Source organism: Planococcus citri, chromosome 4 (genome assembly GCF_950023065.1).
Source record: "Planococcus citri chromosome 4, ihPlaCitr1.1, whole genome shotgun sequence".
Classification (NCBI taxonomy): Eukaryota; Metazoa; Arthropoda; class Insecta; order Hemiptera; family Pseudococcidae; genus Planococcus; species Planococcus citri.
The window spans coordinates 26,687,446-26,710,414 of record NC_088680.1 but is presented as its reverse complement, the minus strand read 5'-3'; the positions used below and the strand labels follow the sequence as shown (position 1 = coordinate 26,710,414).

Here is a 22,969-nt window from a genome sequence, read left to right as displayed (position 1 = left end):
ATTCTTGAATGTGTAAGTATGTACTGTACTTGTACTTAATTAAATTTCGATTTTGAAATAAAAGAAAAGCAAACTGGCCCGAGAGAAACGAGGAAGAAACCTTGCGAAAGTGAAAATATCTGTGTAGTAAATTTTTTTGGTTGAAACATAACCCCAGGGGCTCCTTGATGTCTTGGGACCTCTCCAGTCGGCCTCTGTAAACGAGAGTGAAGAAAGAGTGCTGAAAAAAAATATAATTCAAAAGCTGGATTTTTGTGAGGATATCTTTTGAAACCTTCACGATATTTTTTTTGGGGGGGGGGGAGGCTTTACATTTCAATTTTTCGTTTTTTAGTGTCTATAGAGATTTCAAGAATTTTTTTTGAAGGATGATTTATGAAAATTGAAAAAAATTAGAAGAAAGATACGAATATCTATTACGCATTTGAAAGTGTACCACTAAGCAACATCTCAGTGGAGCTAAAGTTTTATTTGTATTTTTGAACTTTTGGAGAATTTTTGCAAGTTCAAATGAATCTTATTTCCCTTCAAGAAAAAAATCCAAAAGATCAGATTGAATTTCATAAAGCTAAAATTTATTTCACACCTTAACCTTGTAATTATTCCCAATCTTCAAGATCGATTCATGTTGGTTTGGAGACCTCTGAAGTCTACTAGGATTTTGACTTTTGGATTTCCTAACTCAAAAAATCCATGAAAAAAATCCCAAAAACATTTTAGCGCCTAGAGAACATGGTTCAATCATTTTTGTGACTTTTTCGATTGATTATAGGCATAAATTTTCAAAATCCATCTGTGTTGATTCAAAATTCAAATTTTTAAGACCACTTTTAAAAAACAGAAAATTTCAACCTAATCTGTCGAACGATCCAAAATCACTATGCACTGAATAATTTAATAAGACTATAAAAAAAAGTTTTTTCGTGGGAAAGCAACAGAATTCGAATTTTGAAAACTTCGTCAGAAATTGAAAAATGAAAGGCCGCTGAAATTTCGCATCACGTGATGTCATTTTAGATGCCCTTTGAGTAATTTGTCAGGGGTAAAAATTATTCGTGATGAAATGTTTCAATTTTTCAGAATAAATACCAATATTTCACGAAATTTGGAGCTGTGTGTATGTACAGGGTGTTCCAGAATAACCTTTCACATTTTGGTAACCACTGATCTGTGTTCAAGTGGAGCTAGGGGAATGGTAAAGGCGGTTCTAGGTAGCCAAAGCATGCCGAATTATGTTTCAATAGTTATTTTTTGCCCTGGAGAAGTAGATGGCTGTACAGTGTGCTTTTACTGTGAAGGCCTTTTTTAAAAATAAAGGTTCCTGTAACTCTTTACTCCTTATTCATCAGTAACGAAGCTCATTTTTATCTAAATGGTGAAGTGAATAATTGGAATGTGCGCTTCTAGTGTACAAAGAATCAGTTGATAATACTTGAGAAACATCTAAACCTCCGCCAAGTTGACTGTTTGGTTGGGCGTGGCTAAATTCGGTATAGTGGGACCATGTGTGTTTAATGAAACAGTAACAGTGAGGGGTAAGGCAAAATGTTAAACGAGTTTCTTGTTCCGAACTAAAAGACAGACGCGACGTAATAGAGTTACTTACTTCCTTCCAACATGTTGGAACTACCAGGGATGTACACATATGTTTAGCGCGTGAGCACTTCAGTCATCAAATAATTTTGTTATGGTCGACGTGTTGAACCAGAAATTTAATGGCCACCTTGATCCCCTGACTTTTCAGCCTGCGATTTTTTTTATGGAGTTATTCCAAGTCAAAAGTGTATCGAGATAAATCTAGGACTCTGAAACAGCTTCTAGGTTCATGAGTCGCAACTGATTGGAAGAGAAGTGTTCAATAATTTGAAAAAATGTTCGGTTGAATGTGTCAAAAATGAAGGAAAATATCTCGATGGAAAAATTTTTAAAACTTCATTTTTAATGAAAACTCAAATATACGGTCTAAAAACGGCATATTTCTACTTCATTTTGGTTGTAAAAGAATTTTTGTAAACATTTTTCTCTCAGAGTAATAAAAAAAACAAATGTGAAAGGTTATTCTGGAACACCCTGTAGTACTTTTTGTCTTTATTTTTTCAGAAAATTTTCAAAATTAGTCACTCTTTTTTTTTAATTTCCAAAGCTTCACTTGTGGAAGAATTTTCTTTTGAGCTTTACATTTTTCAGGCTCCTTCAAATCTGGATCCCGAAGGAGCAAAATATTGTATCGAAATTTAACACCCTCTCATCTCCTCTTCCTCTTACTTTCTTTTTCAAAACACAAAAACTCACTTCAAACTGGTTTTTTTTTTCAGCATGGTAGGCACGGTTTTGTATTGACAGTTACTTTGGCAAAAATTCGAACAAAGATTTCTTCAAAATTTAAAAATCAATAGCCTACCCAAAAATTGAAAGGATGCCTGATATTTCAAACGTGATAAAATCATGGCCAAAAAATGTTGAAAAAGTTACAATTGCTTTTGTAAATTGAAATTAAATTCAATCCAATACTCATCATAAAATTACCAGAAATTCGTTAAATTTTTTTTGTAGACTTTTTTTTGTAATTTTTGAAAAATATTGCTTACATTTTTTTTATTTTTAATGTTTTTTGTTTGGTAAATAATTTTTTCACGTTTTTTTTTCATTCTTCAAGTTTGTTTTTCATGATTTTACAAAAATCTTGAATATTCTTCGAAGTTGTCTTCTGAATTTTCAGTTTTGAAAAAAAAGTAGGCAACTGCAGGAAAGAGTAAAACTAAAGGGTGAAATCCAAACAATAGAACGATATTCGAAATTCGAATCCAGCGACAGCGAATCAGTGAGAATCGAAATGTCATATCGTGTTTTAATAAATTTTCGTTTTTGAGGGGGTGGGGGACATGGGCACTGAAGCATCGTACTAAAAAAATTAGCACACATTTCAAATCAGCATCCTCAAAAATCAGATCAAAAAAATGAACCAAAATTTGATCTCAAATTGATATGGCTTTGGCTTTTGATTTTTTATCTCTCAGGGGTGTTAAGGTCGTACTTATTTTGAAAATTGGGTTTTTGAAAAAATGATTATGAACACTATTAGTGTTTTCTGAAACCCTTCAAATTTTTCAATAGTGATCTCCAAAAAGTCGAACTTTCCTCGTGAAACTTTGATGTTGAACTTGCATGATTTTGAATCTTCCGCTAATTCTCTTTAAAAACTTGTAAACAGATTTTCTCAAAATTTAAACAAGCCAATCACAAAATAAAAGCCCCATAATTTCTGCATTTTTGAGATGAAAAATTATAAATGCATGCAATTTACGAGTCCTCCCTCCCAACTCATAATTTCTTGCAAGGTTGAAGGAACTTGGCAAGAATAATTTGAGCAAAATCAGAAGTTTCTTGGTTTGAAAACATGAGAAACTTTATTAGAAATTACTCGAATCAATACATATTTTAAAGTTGCAAAATTGTTATTGAGGCATTACTAGGTATCGATCGGTCTAATTTTCGAAAAATTCACTTTTTATTACTCGGTTTTCAATCAAAATCTCAGTAGGTCAAATTCTACATGATAGGTACGTATATTCGAACCTCCTCCTTCCTTCTTCCCCATCTAAATTGTATTTCCATTCATACCCAAACAAATCACAACAAAATTACTACTCCATAAGTATATCAAACCAGTACCCACATGTGTAATAAAAAAATCGACATCTTCGGACCATTTTTCACCCTTTTATTCCTCCACCATCACATCGCATCCCTTTAACCGCAGTCCTATGTAGGTAATTACCACACCAACATATACTCCACAAAGCAGCAAGAACAGATTTCGTCGCGAGAATTATACCGACAACGACGTTCTACTATACTAGGTATATCTGTTGGTTTTATTATTATTTTTTTCTTCCTCTCCGCTTTTTGTAAGGCTTAGCGAACACACTGCTGATTCCCCAAATTGCCCATTTTGTTTTCAAAATAGGAAATCCATTTTCTTATCTTGATTAGCTATAATTTGCACTCCTTTTTTTCTGTTTTTCTTTTCTTTAGAAGAAGAAGAACAGCAGCACCACAGACAGACAGAGACAGAGACTTACAATAAAAGAACAGCTCTTCCTCGTACTAAATGATTGCATTTTAAGCCAGGGCTTGCCAAGTTTTTCTGTTTCTTGCTCTTTTTTTTCTCCTTCTGTTCTTATTTTTCTGCGGAACGTTTCGCGATAGTGAAGGGCATGAATGATGCATTTCGAAATGAAAATTACCGCGGCGGGTATTGTACAATGGTGCGATTAATTAAATGGAAAAACAATGAAATTATTTAGCTCTCGGAATTTTCAACTCGAGACTTGAATGAAAATTCGACTATTGAGAGCAAAATAAAAAGAAATTTTCTACGTGGACAATGCGAATAGATTATTATTTTTTTTTTTTTAGAAAAAAAGTACACGAATTGAGATCGTCATCTGTCTCGAAGGCTCGAGCAGTCGATTCCAACCCTCGTAAAAATATTTTGGGATCACTTGAAAAAATAGAAGAAAAAACCAAACCAGGGGTGTAGTACTTAACGCTATTAAAAATGCGGAAAAAACTCGTCCGAGCTTGAAATATATACGCGAATGGCATAGAGAAAAAAGCAACCCTGTACCGTACGTTTTGTTTTTATATTTAACTGAACACATTAAAGTAAATATTATTATGCGTAAAATTTGCCATAAATTGCAAAAACGCATTGATTCTTTTTCAACATAGTTTCGCAAATTACCTCCCATTTATTGCGACGAGCCTTATCTTCGACGCTTTTTTCCCCTTTTCAAGGCTGAGATTTTCGTTTGAGTCTCTGTGTACCTCTACCTAACATATAGATGAGCCATTCGAATGGAAATGTGTCGTTTTTACGCGTACCATACCATACGTTGATATAGTAAAGGCAAAAAAGCGTCGTAGAATAATAAAAAATTACCAACACGTGATCTCGTTTATAATTCATTAGCGTTTACTGCACCGTCAACAGGTAAGTGACATAAACACGTATTTTCTTTCCTGCGCTCCATGTTACGAATTAGTTTTACAACACGATTTATTGCCCACTGTATAACACAAGTCTTTATGCGATACAAGACCGAAGATTATTATAAAGCCATCTTTATACAGCAGACATGAAAGCAACGCATTGAAATTCAAATTCAAATCAACCTGGGTGGAATAAAATGTTGTGTGTGCTGAGTTGCAATGACAAAAGAATCTCATGGCAGTACATGTGTGGATGGTTTTTAATCTAAAGATTTCATTTTTGAATTAAAGAAAATGTTCGACTACATATTGGTGAAATATTTCAAAAATGCAAAAATATTCATTTTTTAGGTTCCTGCTTTTATTTAAAACGGCAGAGAAATTTTTTCAGTATGTTTCACTCTTAAAATTATAGCACGAAAAATGGTATTTCTCGACAATTCGTTGATAAATTGGGGGGGGAGGGTTTTTTTTTCAAATGTTCGTCTACACATTGGTAAAATATCTCAAAAATGCAAAAATTTTCATTTTTTGGGTTTCTGGTGATATTTTTTTGCAAAAGTGCCAAACTTGTAATTTTTTTTCTCAAAAATGAAAAAGAAATGCAAATCCAATTTTTTGGTTTGTTATTCTACATAAAAAGGACTAAAACTGAGAATTTTTTCAGAATTTTTACTCGCAGATATCGTGGTTATATTTAAATTATAAGTTTTTGAATCGATTTTTTCAGGTTTTTGAAAGTGGCAACACTGATTTTGACATCATTCGTCAATTACCCTCTCAATGTACTACAATTTGAAAAAAAGTTCAAAATTCTATATCGCGTACTACCGGAGAAATTTGCAACTGAAATTTCCCATTTTCGGCTATTTTGGAAAATTTTGAAGCTCCAGCTCCGCCAAAAAAAAATCGAAAAAATGTCCGGTTTGTGTCATTCGTCGTTGTTCGATGATCTCAGCACATGATCTGATGTTGAGAAAAATCGAAGACCCCTCGTGCAAAAATCCGCCGATTTGGCATGGAATGACCCTTCTTGGAAAACTTTCAAAAATTTAATTTTTCTAAATACATATTGGTTCTACTTTTTCAAAAAAAATCGAGAAAGTGTTAATAATATTCCGTTGGCTGTTTCATTCCAGAAATTGCTCGAAATTGTCGCCTTTTTGTCAGAAATTTCATAAAGTTTCGATTTCTTTGATAAAATTCTTCAAAAGTCTCGGTTATTGGCCAAAAATTGCCAAAAATCCTCTCAATAAAATTGTCTCACATTTAAAATTGCGAAAAAGTTTCACTTTTTTTGCGAATAATTGCCAACTATTTATACTTTTTAATTAGGTACCTAACCAAGTTTTCAATAAGCTTTACTTTTTTCCTGAAAATTGCTGAAAGCCCTTTCAACTATCGATCAAGAACAGCAAAAAACTTCATTTTTAGCGAAAATTCTCATGAGTTAGTTTTTTTCAACAATTGTGTAAAGCCTCATTTTTTTCTGAAAAGTTGCTAAAAAGCCTTGTCTATTTCTAAAATTGTCAATGTGTTGCAATTTTTACCAAAAAATGTCAAAAAAGATCCACTTTTATCAACAAATTGCGAAAAGTGGTCATTCTTCGACGAAAATTTCGTAAAAGTTTCACTTTCCTATTTTTTACTAAAAATTTTTAAAGTCAAATGTACTTCAATGTAAGTAGAAATTTCAAAAATTGGCTATGTTTTCAGTTTTTATGAAATTCTGGCATTTCGAGACGAAAATAGGGGGAGGGGGTTGTACCAACTGCCCCCCCGGGTTGTCAAATCTTGAAAGATTCAGAAAATTTGTCGAGTTTGTTGAGACTCGACAAAATCTTTAGTCTTAATTAAGAGACTCATTTTCCGACTTTTTTGGAACTTGAAAAACACACTTTTGAAATCTTTTGCCCTCGTTTCGCTCGTTTTTTTAGCCAAATTTTTGTAAAAAATTATGGCTATTGCAGTAGACCCAACTTAAGAAAAAAAGGTGGGAGGTCAACAATTTTGTTTTTTTTTGTTTCTGAATTTCTGCACCTGGAAAATATGTGTTCCAGGTAGAGGTACCTAACTTTTAAAAATGTCGAATGCAATTAATAAATTGACTTCTTGTAAGAAAATAACAATTTGACAGGTACTTGTAGGTACTTGAATTATTGATTTTTGGAAACTTCGATTCTTGCTTCGCTCAGGCCTGTTGGTTTTCTTTTTCAAGATCAAACTTTCTAAAACTCTATCATTCAAACTCAAAAAATGTTTTAAATTCAAAACTAAACTTCTCACATGAAATAAAATGTTTGTTTACTTTACAAAATAAGAACTTTTGAAAGCTTTTGCCCTCACTTCTTTCGGGCCTTTTTGTTTTTATTTTTCAAAACTGAAATTTCTAAAAAAAAATCATTCAAATTCTGAAATTTTGAAGCCATAAAAATCACTCTCCTCCCATAAAAAAATCTGTATTCTTTCATTTATCAAAATAAAAACTTTCGAAAGTGTTTACCCTTCGTACGCTGTTACAAAATGAAAAATTTTATGTCTAAAGCTTTTAAAAATTGAAAAATGAATACGAAAATTTTTTGTAAGTCTCAACTGATGGCTATGAATATAACCCAATTACCTACATATCATATCAATTGGCAAACTTATCTCCTCATCTTTTATTTCACATTAAAAAACTCACCTTTGTATTGGACAAAATTGACTTTTTTTCCTCATATCAGTAGGTAAATTTTTGGTTGACCCCCGCCCCCCGGTCATCTCCAAAGAAAATGCTTATTTTCGTCTGTGCAGACATGGATACTTAATGTCAAAAATTCATAGACATTTTTTCCAAGTTGTTAAAAGTCAAAGAAAACATTGTAAAATCAGATAAAAATTAATCAAATTTTTACCCAATCTTTCGGAATTCTGATAACATCAAAATGTACAAAATTGTTCCGTTCTTGCAAAGTTTTCAAAAGTCTGACTTACCTAATGTCAAGAATTTATCAAATGTCTCTCAAGTTTCTGAAAGTTGGAAAACTATTCTAAAAATGAGATATACGTATCTTAAATATTGTAAATTGGTTACATTTTTCCTAGTTTTTAAAAATCTGACATGATTTATTTTAAAAATATCAGTCATACTATCTAATTAAATTTGAGCATATGAAATCATATCTACCAAGTAGAAAGTGATTACATACACCAAAAATTATATACAAGTACTAAAATCAAATATACGCGTAGAAATTGTTAAAACAAACACCGCACACATATATTTCTCTCCATGTGGGAGTTTTCTTTAAAAAACCATCTTCTGTTATTATTTATTGCCACAAAACGTGTGCTACTGTTTACATATACGTTCTTATATGGGAACCACGTGTCGATAATGATGCTGAAATTATCGCCTAGTATAGAGCAAGCAGCAAGCATCAAGTTCCTCTGGTACATTTCCTCACCCCTTCTCCCTTCTTTCACTTCCGAATCAAAGACGTATCGCGGTTAGCATAATCGGCTCCTAGATGTAATTTTTTCCACTCATTTCTCCGGCTCTAACCGATAAATTGCGGTTAAAATGACTCCCATAAATCACCCCTATTGCCAATTTTCTCTCAAGCATCCCACCACAGAGCAAAAAAGAAAAAAACCTCGAATGTTAAGGACACAAAATTCAACTTTATTCAAGGTGAAATAGCCCATCTAATTCGCATTGACATACAAAATTCCACTTCCGACAACACATTCGAGTAAGTAAAGTATGCTCATCTGCGAATAATGATTTCCATTGCCAACAAAATGATAAATTCGAATCGTTGGTCGAGGATCAATTTATACTTAGAAATAAATACGAAATTCTTCCGAGTCATATTCGCTACAAACACCTCTTCGTTTTCTATACCGTGTCTCTTTGCTTAAATCAACTTCCAACTCGATAAAATATTAGAGACTTATGAATATGGTAGCGTCGACGTGAAGAAGAAATATGGCGACTCGAGAGCGATACAATTTGTTAAAAAAATTATGGCATTGTTTGGAGGTTATAGCCTGATTGATTTACGGTTTATGTAATTTTAAAGTAGGCAGGATCGGATAAAATGGCGACGTAATTTTTACAAGTAGTTTTTCGTAGGTAGGTTATACGTATTATGTAGATTCTACGTTGATGGTCGATGCACATTTTACATAAACGCATTGTGTGTGGTCTTACTATCTATTTACGAGGCGTTAAAATTCGACTCTTTTGGTTAGAATAAACATCAAACACGCCAGTGCGACAAACATTTTGAATGAATACAGTTTGAAAAATGAAAAAAAAATGTGAGTATGAAAAATTTTCTAAATTGTTAAGAAGAAAGAGAGTATACGAAAGTATGAGCAAACCGAGCTTACCTTTTTCATTATTGTTGTCATAAATGCCACTTAAAGTTTCTGCAAACGAGAGAAACAAAAAGAAAACTAAAGTAAATACTAAGCTCTAGAATGAAAAAAAGCTGCGTGTAGGTATATTTTGCGACATTGGATACAGTAAGTATATGAGAAGATGATTTGAGAATGATAAGAACGAGTATTTCCTTCACTAAGTAAGGGATATAAATGAGTAAAATAAGATTCACAAAAGAAGCTGTTGAAACCCTCTCTTAATCTTAAATAATGTAAAAATGTTCAAAATGTTGAACAAAACATGCATATAATAACTAATGATTAATTTTGAAAGTGAGTCGTTCACGAACGATTTCTACAAAGGATAGATACTTACCTATAAGAAGTTCGAGTGTAAATTAAAACCACTTCAGAGTAATTTCCTGAGAAAACCCCAATGACATAAGATTCACTGATTCAGTGACGAGAAAGTTGATTCACGAATTTAAAAATTAGAATCGTTCGCGAACGACCAAGCATCATTTCATGATGGAAAAATTCCTGATTCAGGTTTTTCATTTTTTAATTTGGTAATTTTTGATTGGTTCGCAAAAGAATAAGTTCGTATTACAAATAAGTATTTGATTTATCCGATATGAATCGTTCGCGAACGACAAGATCTGACAGGCGCGGTCACGGACAATGGTGTGTTTTTGAAACCAAGATGTTTTATCAACTTCAGTTTTAGAAAAAATAATTATTTTAAAAATATTCTAGGCTATTTTTAAAGGTGTTCGTTCATTCGAATCATAAATTGATCAATCATGAATCAATTCTCAAACGACTTGACACGAATGAACAAACCACATGAAAGTTTTCTCAATATAGGAAAACACGGAAATTCGAATCTTACACGCTGAACTTCCTGTGAAGTTGTTGAGAACAATTTGTATATTAAAATGGTTCGTTAAATGAATCGTTCACGAACGATGTCACAAAAATTCAAAGTTGAAACTGATTCGAGTCTAATTTTATCACAATACCTTTTCATCGAAAATTTTTTCAGATCGAATCTGAATCAATTTGTCAGCAATGAATCATTCGCGAACGACTGATTCCTCAAATGAATCGTTCGCGAACGAATTTATTAAAATGCAATGTAAATGCTTTCTTGTCGTGAATTTTTTCAGAAAATGAAAAAATTTGAAAATCGTTCGTGAACGAATTGATTGAATCCGAATCAATTTTCCAATTAATCATTCGCGAACGATATCATAAAAATGAAAAGTGAAAATTACTACAACTACAATTAATCTTATTCAATTTTTTTGGACTACTTTTTTTTCAAAATACCAATTTTTTGAGTTGAACGAAATTTTAAAATCATTCGATATCGATTCAAATCAATTTTTCAATAAATCATTCGCGAACGACATACTTAGCAATTTTCAGCGCCCAAAGAATAACTCAACGTACGAAAAAATTCACAGCATGCTCAAAGTTAAAGTTTTCACCTATCAATTTTCAAAGTTATCAACGAATCCAGCTCTGTTGTTCTCTTCAATGAATCATTCGCGAACGATGCAGCAATATCGTAAGGTTAAATTTCAAGTTTCAAATTGATTACATTTTTCAAAACGGAATCAGTTACAATATTTTAAAACCGTACACAAAATTTCAGTTCTTGTGATTTGAATCAACTATCAAGTCAAGAATTTCAACGACGTTCGTGAACGATTCGATCGAATGGAATTTATTTTTTTTATAAAAAAAGGATTAAATACATATGAAGGTACAATGAAGAAACAAATGATTCGACAATTTCTCAAACATTCAGATTCGATATTTCAAATCGTTCTCGAATGATTCGGGGTTTCTTTACGTAATTCATTCATTCTGAGCTGTAATTTGTAGGTAAAGACGAATTTAATTTAAAATCTAAAAATGATGAATCGATGCTCCGAAAAATTCGGTTATGAACGATTCTTTTTTAGGAGTGGTTCATTTTGAATTTTTCTATAAAACATCGACTATCCAAAATTGAAGTAAAATCCTCCGGTTTCGTTCATTGTATCTACAGATTCTCTTTTATGGTTCATGGATAATTATTCATCATTATTTCTGTTCCAAATCAAGTAGGGTGAGACAAAGGTTAATAATTTATATGAGTAGGTATATGTAATTTCATGGAAAATGTCAAATATTGAAGCCATCCATCTCAAGACTTGTTCAACTTGCAGCATGTATGTTTTCTGGGTTTGAAAAAAAATTTTAAAATGGAAAATTTAAAATCAGCAGATGATTGGAATTTGAAGAGCCCGAATTTGAACTCTCAAGATGACTGAAAAAGTAGAAATCTATCATTTAAAAATTTGAACAAATTACACCGAAACAATTTCTCATATTTACAGTAATGAATTAATTTTCAAAATAGGACCTCCACGCCCCCCCCCCAAGGACCGAGAAAAAAAATTCAAATATGGATTAACATAGGTATGTTATTAATTTGAATATGCTCGGTTTGAAAATTGGTTTATTTTTTTCATTAAATCTCATTAAACTAACCTCCACCCCTTATGGTATAAAGGTGGCCGGAATGACTCATTGTTTGGATAAAATCCCTGGATGTTCTTCTATCTCCCAATTTTGAAATTAATTTCGAAAAATTTATGAAAATCTCGAGTGATAAGTCGATTTTCACCAATCCTAGGTCGCTGAGTTCGAATTTCTATTTATTTTTTGGATTTGATCTCTCGATCTCTTCTGACTCACCCTTTCTATCCTATTTTGAATAACATCAAGTGCATACATAAGTTTTAAAAATCGTTCAAAATTTTAAGAGCCAGAATGTTGATGAAAATAGAAACTAGAATCATCGACTTTTTCCAAAAAAAAATTATGTCACGATTTTTTGAAAAGTGATTGGAATTTGATCAAACGAGAAAAATGAACCCCTACACCACCTGCCACAAAAATATGTACCATTTTTTGAATTTCTGGTTCATCAACCCTCCCCCTCCTCTCCCAATTCTCCACCACCAATAAACATGTACGAACAATTCTTTCAAAATAGAGCTCAATTTTTCCATCATCATTCCTAAAAAATTTCTGAAAGCAGAAAAAATTGCAAAAAATGTCCAAATAAAAATACTAGATACTCGTATGTATGTATTTGAAAATCCCCTATTCAATCCGGCTAAAAAACCAAACAAACACCTTAACAATGAAAATTATCGTTCCTACGTCATCTCAAATCACCACAAAACCACACCATTTAGCCTACGATAACTATACTTAATCGCTCAACTTAACTATTACACAAACAAATGATAACAAAAAATGAGAGAAGCATTAGGCGTATAATCTAAAGTATATAAGGGGTAGTTTTCAAAGGATTGATTGTCATTTGTCACCAACACCGACAACGGCTGCATTGGGTGCTCTTGCTCGTATAGCCTGGTTCACTTGTTGCATTCGCGCGTCTGACGAGTGTCACACGTCGTTATTCATTTTACCTTCGCGCTTGGAAACAGGCTGGGGCATGGACAAGGGCGCAATAGACGTATCAAGGGGTACGAATGACGACCTCGACAAGGTAATTTACAACAATCGGATTTCTTTATCCGTTCCACGTACCTACCTGTGTAAATGGGTACCTCTTTCGCCAGCAAAAAATACCTCGCATCTTTTATTTTATTTTTTTTTCGCACATGATGAGACGGAAACATGACAGGGCAATTGGCATTCATGATGCGACTAAATAATATACAACAAAGCAACAAGCTCGTCCACATAAGCAGGGTCTGTCACGTGGCCAGTTCTCACGATATAAATATAGGTACCACAATCGTACCCACAGATCATTGTTTCATTTATAAAGGATCTAAATTAAGTATATAGGTAGGAGAATGATAAAGTCAACGTCTCTCCCTGTTAACCTGTCACGATCCTAAAACAATAATTTCTCGCCGAAATCGAAAAGTGCACCAACGAACGCGAAAAAAACAACAAAACACGGATCTGTTCGTACTTAATAGGTCATTTTTGTACCATCGAATCGATATTCTGGCCAAATATCCAATCACGTATGTAAAATCGATTCGTTGCGATATTTCATCCATTTCAAAAGTCACGCTCACAGTCGAGTTGTATCCGCGTCGTCGTCGTAGCATTATGACATGGCACAGCACCCAGAGCTTTCTCAGAGCGAGTGATCGGTGACTCGGTGTGATTTACATAAGTCGTCCACTATATCTATATGTTTTGTCCAGCGGATTACCACACGAGGGGGCTGGTAGGGAGGGTACCGTACGGTATACGAGAGTTAATAAAATACATGGAGATATTTGTATTCCTTAATGTTATCCGCGTAGATGATATTTCGCTGGCTAGTGGCTTGTATATGTGGATAACGATGAGACCGCCATCTAGTGATTGTTTCCCATCCGTACGTGGACGACATTTAAACGATGAATTATTTTGCACGGTAAACACTTTGAAAATTGATGTAACACGTACAACAAACGAATACAAATATATCCGCCGTACACACTACACAGTACACACATCATTCGAATAATTTGTATGGAATATAGAAAAGGTTTGTTCCACCCTTACACCCCTCGCATTCCTCCTTCAGCTGATGAGTTCGTAACTCTGTTCTATTCCCACCTTCTTTTAGAGTGTAGAATATATCCGCGGTATGATGTTAGAGTCCTGAAGACTTGTGATAATCATTTAAACAGTGTTGATGAAAGCGAAAAATTCTTGGTTTTCGTATTCAGAGTGTCCTGAACATTACGAAGCCAGTTTCCTTTCATGAAATTCAAATTGAAGATGATTTTTTAAATCAGAAGGATCAAAAGGTTGATTTATTGGAGATTTAAAACGATGTTTGTCAGGTTTTTTTCAGAACCAATTTATGAACAATCAGCAGAATCAGACCCTGAAAATGAAAAAAGGCATACATAGACTATAGGTTACACCTTATTTTGCAAAGTTGAAATTTTCCACTCCCCCCTTGTTACATCTGGTGAGAAAATAACTCCATATTTTTTACTTTTCCCCTATTTGCTAAAAAGGTGGTGCCGGTGGCCCCAAAGTTTTAAAAAATCCATTCACAAAAATTTTTTGTTTTTGCATCAGAATTTTCCTAAACAATCCTTTTTTCAAAAAAAAAAAATCCCTAGCCCTTCAAACCATGATATTGGCTCCCCAGAAAGGAGCCCTTATCCCCCCAAGTTAAAAAATGAGAATGAATCAAAATCAAGAAAATTTTTTGGAAACATCGGAATTGTCCTGTATAAGCCCTTTTTCAAGAATAAACCTTCGTTGGAGCCCCAAATGATGTTGGTTTTTTTGGTATGGAGCCCCCAAATTTGGGAAACGTAAAAAAAGATAAAAAAATTGATATCAATGGAATTTTTTTGAGAATTTTTCATTTATAGGCAGAATCTTCCTACGATTAAATAAGCATTTTTTCAAGAAAAACCTTTTCCCGGTCTCCCGATTGATGTTGATTCCCTATAAAGCCCCTCAAAGTTGAAAAAAAAATCAACGAAAAAATAAGAAATTGATATCTGTACAAATGTTTTGAAAATGTTTCATTTCTGGGTAGAGATAACCACATTTTCAAGAACCACCCCCCTGGTTTTCCAATTGATGTAACTCTTTTTATATTTGATGCAATTTTCAACAACAAAAAAATCCAGCCGTTTTTTCAAAGAAATAAAATGTCTAAAATTTCGTCAAAAAATAAATGATTTTAGTTCAGGAGAAATCATTTCAGCCGTTTCGATTTGAACTCAGAATATGGATCGATGTAGGTAAAATTTTTTCCAAATGAATTTTTGATCCAAAGATTATTTTTCAGTTACAGTCTCTAGATCTCTCAGAAATTTCTATTTCGTTCTTTTATGAAGATCTTCGACTTCGAGGCTTTAATTCCTCCAAAAATGATGCATTCAGATTCCAAATTTATTTGAGCTTTGAAGAGATCAATCAATTTGAGTCAAACTAAATTGATAAAGTTGAACATTTGGGTGTAAGGGAAACTTGAAATTTTATATGTAATTCTCAAGTTATTTTTTGTTCAAGAGTCGGTCAAAAAAACACATTGATTTCTTTTTAATATCGCAGATTTCCTCGCCCCCTCCTTCCTAACAATGTTAGTAACCTACGTAAAGACCTCTAAAAATTGAAAAAAAATGAAACAAATTAGTATTTTTTAGATATTATTTTGTACGGTTTTTTTTTCTTATTTTAGCAGAGCTTTTTTGGGAAAATTGTTTTTGATTTGCAACGATTTTTGAGTCAAAATCGCTTATCGTCTTAATCTTAATTCTCGAGCATTTTCTGTCACATGATAGTCTGATAACCTCGAACAATGTTTCAAAAATTTTGTACAAATTTTTTTGATAAGTATTTCATAAAGCTTTACCTAGCTTTTTCTATGTAAATTTGTATTCAATTTTCAACGACTTTTGCACTGACGTTAGATTTTTAAGAATTTCTTCAGTATTGTGAGGAACTTTTGCAATATTCAAGAATTTTTTTAGCTTCATTTTCAGGGATTTTCATGCAAAAAAATTTTAATATTTAACGCAATTTTTAAAATACAAGTTTTACATCAATTTTTTCCTTATTGAAAACCAGTGCATGAAAACTTTAGGTTTATTACAATTTTTTGAATCTGAAAAAACGAGTAAAGGGGTGCAATTTGGCAAAAAAGTTGTTGGCCTACTGTGTAAGAAACACTTAGGAAAATCATACCTCTCTTTATGAAAACATTTTCAAAAAAATATCTTCATTTTCCCCATTAAGTGCTTGTAGATTTTGATATAAATTATAAGCTGAATAAATCAAAACAAATCACGAAAAAAATTTACAAATATAATGAGAGTATCTCCAATGAAACCATTTTTGGATTTTTTTTAAAAATTTTAATTTAGTCCACTTTGGAGCTTAATTTAACAAAAAGTTGACAAATATTAACCTCTTCATTTCAGGTCATTTCGTTGTTTTTTTTTTTTACTAGAATCCTTCAAAAGTGAACAATAGGTACATAACGCGAACACTTCATAATCTCTTGATTTTTTTAAACCTCATACAAAAATATGATAGGCCTATTCATTCTATGTAGGCAACCTTTCTGACGATTTTCATAGTATGGTACTGAAGTATTTGTTAAATGCAGGCCAAACTTTACATTCTATAGCAATTGATGAATCATTTTTTTGACAAAATTTCTAGCACCAGTTAAATTTTTCACCTTCATGCCCCTTTTTAAACGTAAGTCTAGGTATACATTGTAAAAACTCTGAATTTTCCAACACATCAACGAAGGCGAAATTGTATTCACCCCTTTTCTCCTCTTCCCTCGAGAAAAAAAAATCTAAAAAAACCGTTCCACTGGTATCTTCTCTACGGCGTGAAATTGTGCAGGTGCTTCGAGCTAAAGATAAACAATTCTAAGGGACTTCTGTACTTCGCTAATGTTACGCTGACGTCACGCCGCCACAAAATTATTTATAGATTGCTCAACTCTCTCTCGTATAAACACTCGGGATGCTATATGGAAGCCCAGCTTACATCTTACGGGTCTCCATAATTGAGTGAGAGAAAAACTATACGATGAACATAGCGAACTGGAGCGTCTTAAAAGGCATAAAAATCATTTTTAAAAAAATACTAAGTAGGTAACTCTAACCTTCCAAATTTCAGTACGCTAACTTTCGAAAACTAGAAATTATTATTCCTTCGATCCTTCACAAAGTGTACAGTGCGCTGCCGTTTAGTGTTTGGTGAGTAATGACGCATATCAAAAAACTTCCTTGAAGCATTTCAGCATGGAAAATTTATTTGCGCCGCGGGTGTAGTAACAATGAAGCTGAAGGAGACCGAGCTCGAGGTTCGACTTTAGCACGAGTAATTTTCTATACCGACTGCGAGGTCGATTGAGACGAGAAAATCGCAACGACGAGTCGTATTAACGGGTCAGTATATTGCAGAGGAGATATAGACGTCGTGCTGCGGCGAAGGGTACCATATACCATTAGTAATATGAGCGCCCAAAGACCCTTAAAGAAACTGGAAGGTGATTTACCGAAATCTTGGTATGGTTTTATGGTTTATGTGTTCGTATTAGAATACAAATGACGGAGAGCAAATTTAAATTTACTGCAACTTGAAATTTAAAAAAAAAAAAAAAAGGTGAAAAAAAATATTAAAGTCAAAAATAAGCATTAAATATTACATTTCTATCCCAATTTAATGAAATTTTGATTTTCTCATTAAAAATTAACCAAATTTGAAATCTTAAAAACTCTTCAAAGATCGAAAAACAATATTGAAAGTAAATGTATCTTTGAATAATTTTTCAATTTTCCTCATTCCAGTTCAAAATTGATACGAAAATGTTCAAAAAATCTTTTCAAAGGATCACACAAAAAAAAACGACGAAGATTTGAATTCGAAGGGAAAAAATTAACAAACAAAAAATCTACGAGAATTTATTTTTTTGATCGGTGCCTTTTTTCATCATGTAAGCCTGTCTGCATTTCTTCTATTTTTCCTACTTCCTTTCAAACAGACCTATTGAATTTTGAACTACTCGTACCTCTCCTCTCCTTATCTTGCCCTCACACTTCACGATCGCATTATTGTGTACCTTCTGGATAAAAGAGCATTGATACCAACCTACCTACTCGGACGCGATGGTAAATTATGAAGCGATGGCTATTATCACGAAAGCGTAATTAAAACGTTATCGTGGGCGTCAGTGGCAATTGCCAAAACAATATTAAAAGATATTGTATTGTAATACCAGTTGAACACGACAGCGATAATGGTAACCGTTTTCCTATTTTCAGCGCCTCTACCGCTCTGCATCCTCACTCTCTCTCTCTCTCCTTCCTCACTTCGACTAGGTATACTATATACAGCGTGCTTGTATTTGTATATTCGCCGATGACGATGACGTTGACGGACCGTGGTTTTTATTGTTTTTGAAAAAAAGTAATATGCTGGTGTCCGCCACCCATCCAGCAGCACACAGTGAACAGTGATGTGGGTTAAATTTAGAATTTGCAGACTGCTTGCGTACGAGTAAGTAGATGTGTTGGAAATTGTGTGCTATAGTACGAGCTGCAGTATGCAGAGTGGAATGGAATATGGCTGTGCTGAAGAGTGGTTGAGGAAGAGGTGGTAAAAAGCGAAAAGTGAGGTAGGAAAAGTAAAGGGATCATAGGGTCATTGTAGAATCTTGTTGAATAAGATTGAGTCGATTTTTAGAGTGAGGAGAAAACAAAGAATTAATTTTCATAACACAAACATAGGTGTAAATATCCCTCCCTTTGTATTACACTTTCTATCTAGAGATATTCCAAACATCATGAACAATTTTTGATTGTACCTAAAGTTCATTTTTTTGATTTTTGGAAAAGTGTTAAGAACCCAAATCAATCTCACTTTTTGAAGAAAAAAAATCAAAATTCAACTAAGTAAATGAAATGGAAAGTTGAAATTTGACTAAGGTAAGTAGGTACACATTTTTAAATTTTTTTTTGTTGTAATTTTGAAGTGTTCAAAGACCTTTACCTGATTTGTGAATTTTTCGATTCTCAAAAAATACCTCTGAAAAACGTATAAACCAAAACAGGAAAAAATGCCAAATTTCATTGGGGGGAGGGGGTTGGCAAAACAATTGGATTAAATCAGCCTTATGTATTATCCAGGGGAAAAAATTTAAATTTGATTAAAATGAAGTGGAAAATTGGAATTTAATTCACTCATTTTTAAAAAAATCAACTGATGATGATTTTTCTTTGAAACGTTTTAGGGCCTTTAACTGATTGATTTTTCAGTTTTCGAAAAATACGACTAAAAATACAAATGAATTTGAACACACAAAAACAGATTTCGTAAAATTGAGCATAAATCTTTCAATGGGGTAGTGAACGTCTGAACGATCGACTTCAAGTGTTCAGAAGTTTAGATACCAAATTAATTAATTTGGGGCTCTTTAAAGGAGGTTTTTGAAAAATAAAAAAAAAACATAAAAAACCGCTCGAAACTTCGAAACAGTTTGAAACTATCACCAGAAATCTAAAATTAATTACTACCTAAATTTTGACTTTTTACCCCAATTTGATGACATTTTAATTTTTTCATTTGAAACAGGAACCACTTTCAATTTTTTAAAATTTGCCAAAAATCAAGCAGTGAAATCCATCATCTTCAATTTTTCCAGAGGTTGTATTGTTGAGTACTCTTTCGATCAGTCTCTCTTTGATCTAAGAATGCATCTGTTTTTGAGATATTTCCTTTATCAGTCGAAGAAATCAGATATTTAAATATTTTGAACGTATGTTATGGAAGATAGGTCCCTTTTTTACACACCCTGTAACACGAAACATGACCAAAAATTCAAGATTTGAAGACTTATGAGCTCAATTATCCATTACTCATGGATTTTAGCCAAGTTTAAGACCTATATTGAGTTCCTATACTGGTTAGTATTTTAAATGTAGAAATTGAACTCAAATAGGTATTCGAAGTTAAATTTTGGATCAACTTGCTTGGTCAAAAGTGTGAGAGGGAGGGGGATGCATAAATTTAGAAAAAAATGTCTCGTTCGATAGGAAGTAAAGGGATGAGACCAGAAAAAACTTAAATATTACAATTTTTTCAAGTGACACCTCCCAGTTTTATGATTTTGAGATTGTGTAGATCACGAACTTGAATTTTTTATCGCAATAGAAGTGAGCCGAGCATTGGAGAAATTGAAATTTTGCATTTTTTTTTTCAAATGGCACTTATTTTCTTGCAGATGTAAATTATAATTTGGCAATTATTTTGTCTTACTCTTAGGACTGGAGGCGGGAGCGAGACAACAGGCGAGGCCCGAAAAAAAGTGAAATTTTACATTCTTCGTAGTAATAATTTTTTTATCTACGAGTGTCGAGTAAGTATGTTTCCGAGGTCGTGGATTTAAAATTTGAACTCACAAAGGTAGGCAGAACAGGGACATTTCACTCGTCTCTCTCTTCCTTTCACCCAATAAAAAGATATCCCAACCAGCATGACATTTTTTTTGATGAACTAGAAAAAAAAACCTAAAGAAAGTAGGTACAAAAACACACTATCAAGCAAAATTACTTACAGAAGCAGAATTGCATTTTTTAATTTTTGGCGAATTTTTAAAAATTCAAAAGTAGGTAGGTACAATTTTTATGGAATAAAAACAAAAAATAAAAGTTGATAACACTAAAATAGAATTTTTTTGTGTTGAAAATTTAGTCTTTTTTTAATGAAAATTTTCTCGAAAAAACGTTCAAAGTTTAAATATCAGCAGGAGGCTCCAAAAAAGCGCAAAACTATCATTAATTATTTTGAAAATTAAAAAATACACAATTTAACCAAATTTCAGCTTTCTACCTCAATTTTATCAAATTTAATTTTTTTCATAAAAAAAATCTATTTTTTAAATTTGTCAAAATTTGTCAAAATTTGTCAAAAATCCAAAAATGAATTACAACACCTGAAATTTGACTTGGTGGTGTATTTTTGAATACTGTTTCAATTTTTTTCCATTTGATCTAAAAAATATTCTGTCAGTGGGGATACTTCGTTTGCAGATGAAAAAAGCTGCAACGTCATTTTTCAAAATTCTGCTTCCTTCAATTTTGCCTAGGAAACATGGCCAAAGCATGGCCAAAGTGTAGACCACCAAAAATAAAACCCAGAACTTCTTCGAGAGATACCTCTTTATCCATATTTTGGGTCATAGGTAGAACTTGAATTTGATGTAATTATGATGTGGTCGAGGAACTTCGGTGGCGCCTGAGTAGTTAACGTCACACAACCTTAACAACATATGTGACACAGAAAAAAGTTCGTAGAGATCTTATCTGGGAAGAATTTGAAAAGAGGACAAACAGAACTTCAGGAGCAGTAGGTACTTAATAGATTTTCAATAAACTGAAATTTGTTTAACTGATAATTTTTTATCAATTAAGATTGCCTTCAACTCGATAATTTCACTAAAATTGAAGGAACATTTTTTTCCTGAAATTTCCCTAACTCACATTCCCCTTGAATGCCAAATCAAGATAGGGGTACCCGGTTGACTCGTACAAATTTTCTGGGAAAAAGTTCGACGAACAAACGACAACAAATATTTAAAATACAAAAAATGTAAGTAAATAACACTTAATCTGTATCAAATTCGAATTAAAAAAATATTCAACTCACCATGGCTATTAATGTAATTAGCTAAATAGAGATCAAGTTCCCGGACGGATACATTTATGTGGTAAGGATTAACACATAGACTAGGATGAGTACATTCAGGAGATTTTTCTAAGCGTTCGCCATCTGTACTTTCTAAAGGTATTGCTTTAAATAATATCACCATAACTAGATCTAATCGCCAGACCTGAAACACAAAAAAAAACCAGATACACGTAAATTTTTTTATCATAACACATTACACATCTGCCGCGTTCGTATTTACATAATTAATCTCGTACTCGAATATTATAGTATCAGCAATTTACCTATACATATTATACCGAGTCCTCTCCTCGGAATCATATATAAAAATTCGATTCGCGAAATGACGAAAAAAAAAGTCGTTTTGTGAATGTCATTCAACAAGGGTGAAACGAGTTCCCGCATCAACCTAATTAACGTATAAGGTCACCTCTGTTGTACACACAAAGCGAACACCGCCTCAGAAAGAAAAAAAAGGTTAAACCGAAATACCACAAAAATGACAAAGATTCACCGCACGCGTTACTCCCCTATTTTTTTCTAAAAAGCACTCTCTCCCCGTTCAACGTTAGCTTTTTTATATTTCCAACATACATAGAGTGTAATTTCATCCTTACGAGAAAAATATCACCGGGGTGGTTCAACTTTACTAAAAGAGTTTACTTTACACCATCTAGCTAGGTATACGCTATCTCGTATATCGAATTATTCCGCTAAATTAATCGCAGCCAGGTAAATGAAATTTATTTTACTCAATGAATTATTCGCTCGTTCCGGAAGAAATATTAAAAACGATGGCATCGGCAGAAGAAGAACAAGACAGAAGAGGCAGACAGGAGCAGGGTATAGCTTCAAACCTTCCCTAAAAATCCATTCGCGTGGTTTGCGATTTGTTTGGAAATTTCGTGCAGCCAACATCGAACGAAGAAGAGATGTCGTTTGAGAAAAAGAGCTAGCAAAACTGAGCTGCGTGGTGTATTTAAGTGGAAAAAGATTTCCTATCTTTGAACATTATCGCAATGCCAATGTATCTTTAAAACATTATAGTTGAATACGTAAAGTGCCTATAACACCGATACACACGTATAGTATAGGTACATAAACATTTCCTTTTCTTTCTGTAGTTTACTCTCTTTATACTTATACTTCCCATTTTCGTCGCCTGCATCGTCACCTTATTTATATATCTCTTATTTTTTTTTGTTCTGCTTCGTTTTTTTCCACGTTCTTTAATTCTGATGTCGACGGGAAAAAAATCCTACTGTGTTGTGTACAGCCTATGGAGAAATTATACGCGAATGAAACGAGCAAAAAGAGATTATCTTTCGCTGTTTTAGCCTATACTTCGCAATTG

At 33.0% G+C, this 22,969-nt stretch overlaps 1 protein-coding gene across 10 annotated transcripts in view; it reads right to left on the bottom strand.

The window, feature by feature from the left end:
- NfI (Nuclear factor I) overlaps nt 1-22,969 on the bottom strand; it is a 171,366-nt gene that overhangs the window by 25,616 nt on the left and 122,781 nt on the right. For 8 of the 10 annotated variants that reach the window (XM_065364373.1, XM_065364375.1, XM_065364369.1 and 5 more), the window contains 2 exons: nt 21,595-21,778; nt 9,373-9,411 (listed from right to left, as the gene is read on the bottom strand). In XM_065364373.1, the coding sequence (XP_065220445.1) occupies nt 9,373-9,411; nt 21,595-21,778 (223 nt within the window). The remainder of the gene's footprint in view (nt 1-9,372; nt 9,412-21,594; nt 21,779-22,969) is intronic. The other 2 variants (XM_065364370.1, XM_065364377.1) reach the window with 1 other exon arrangement.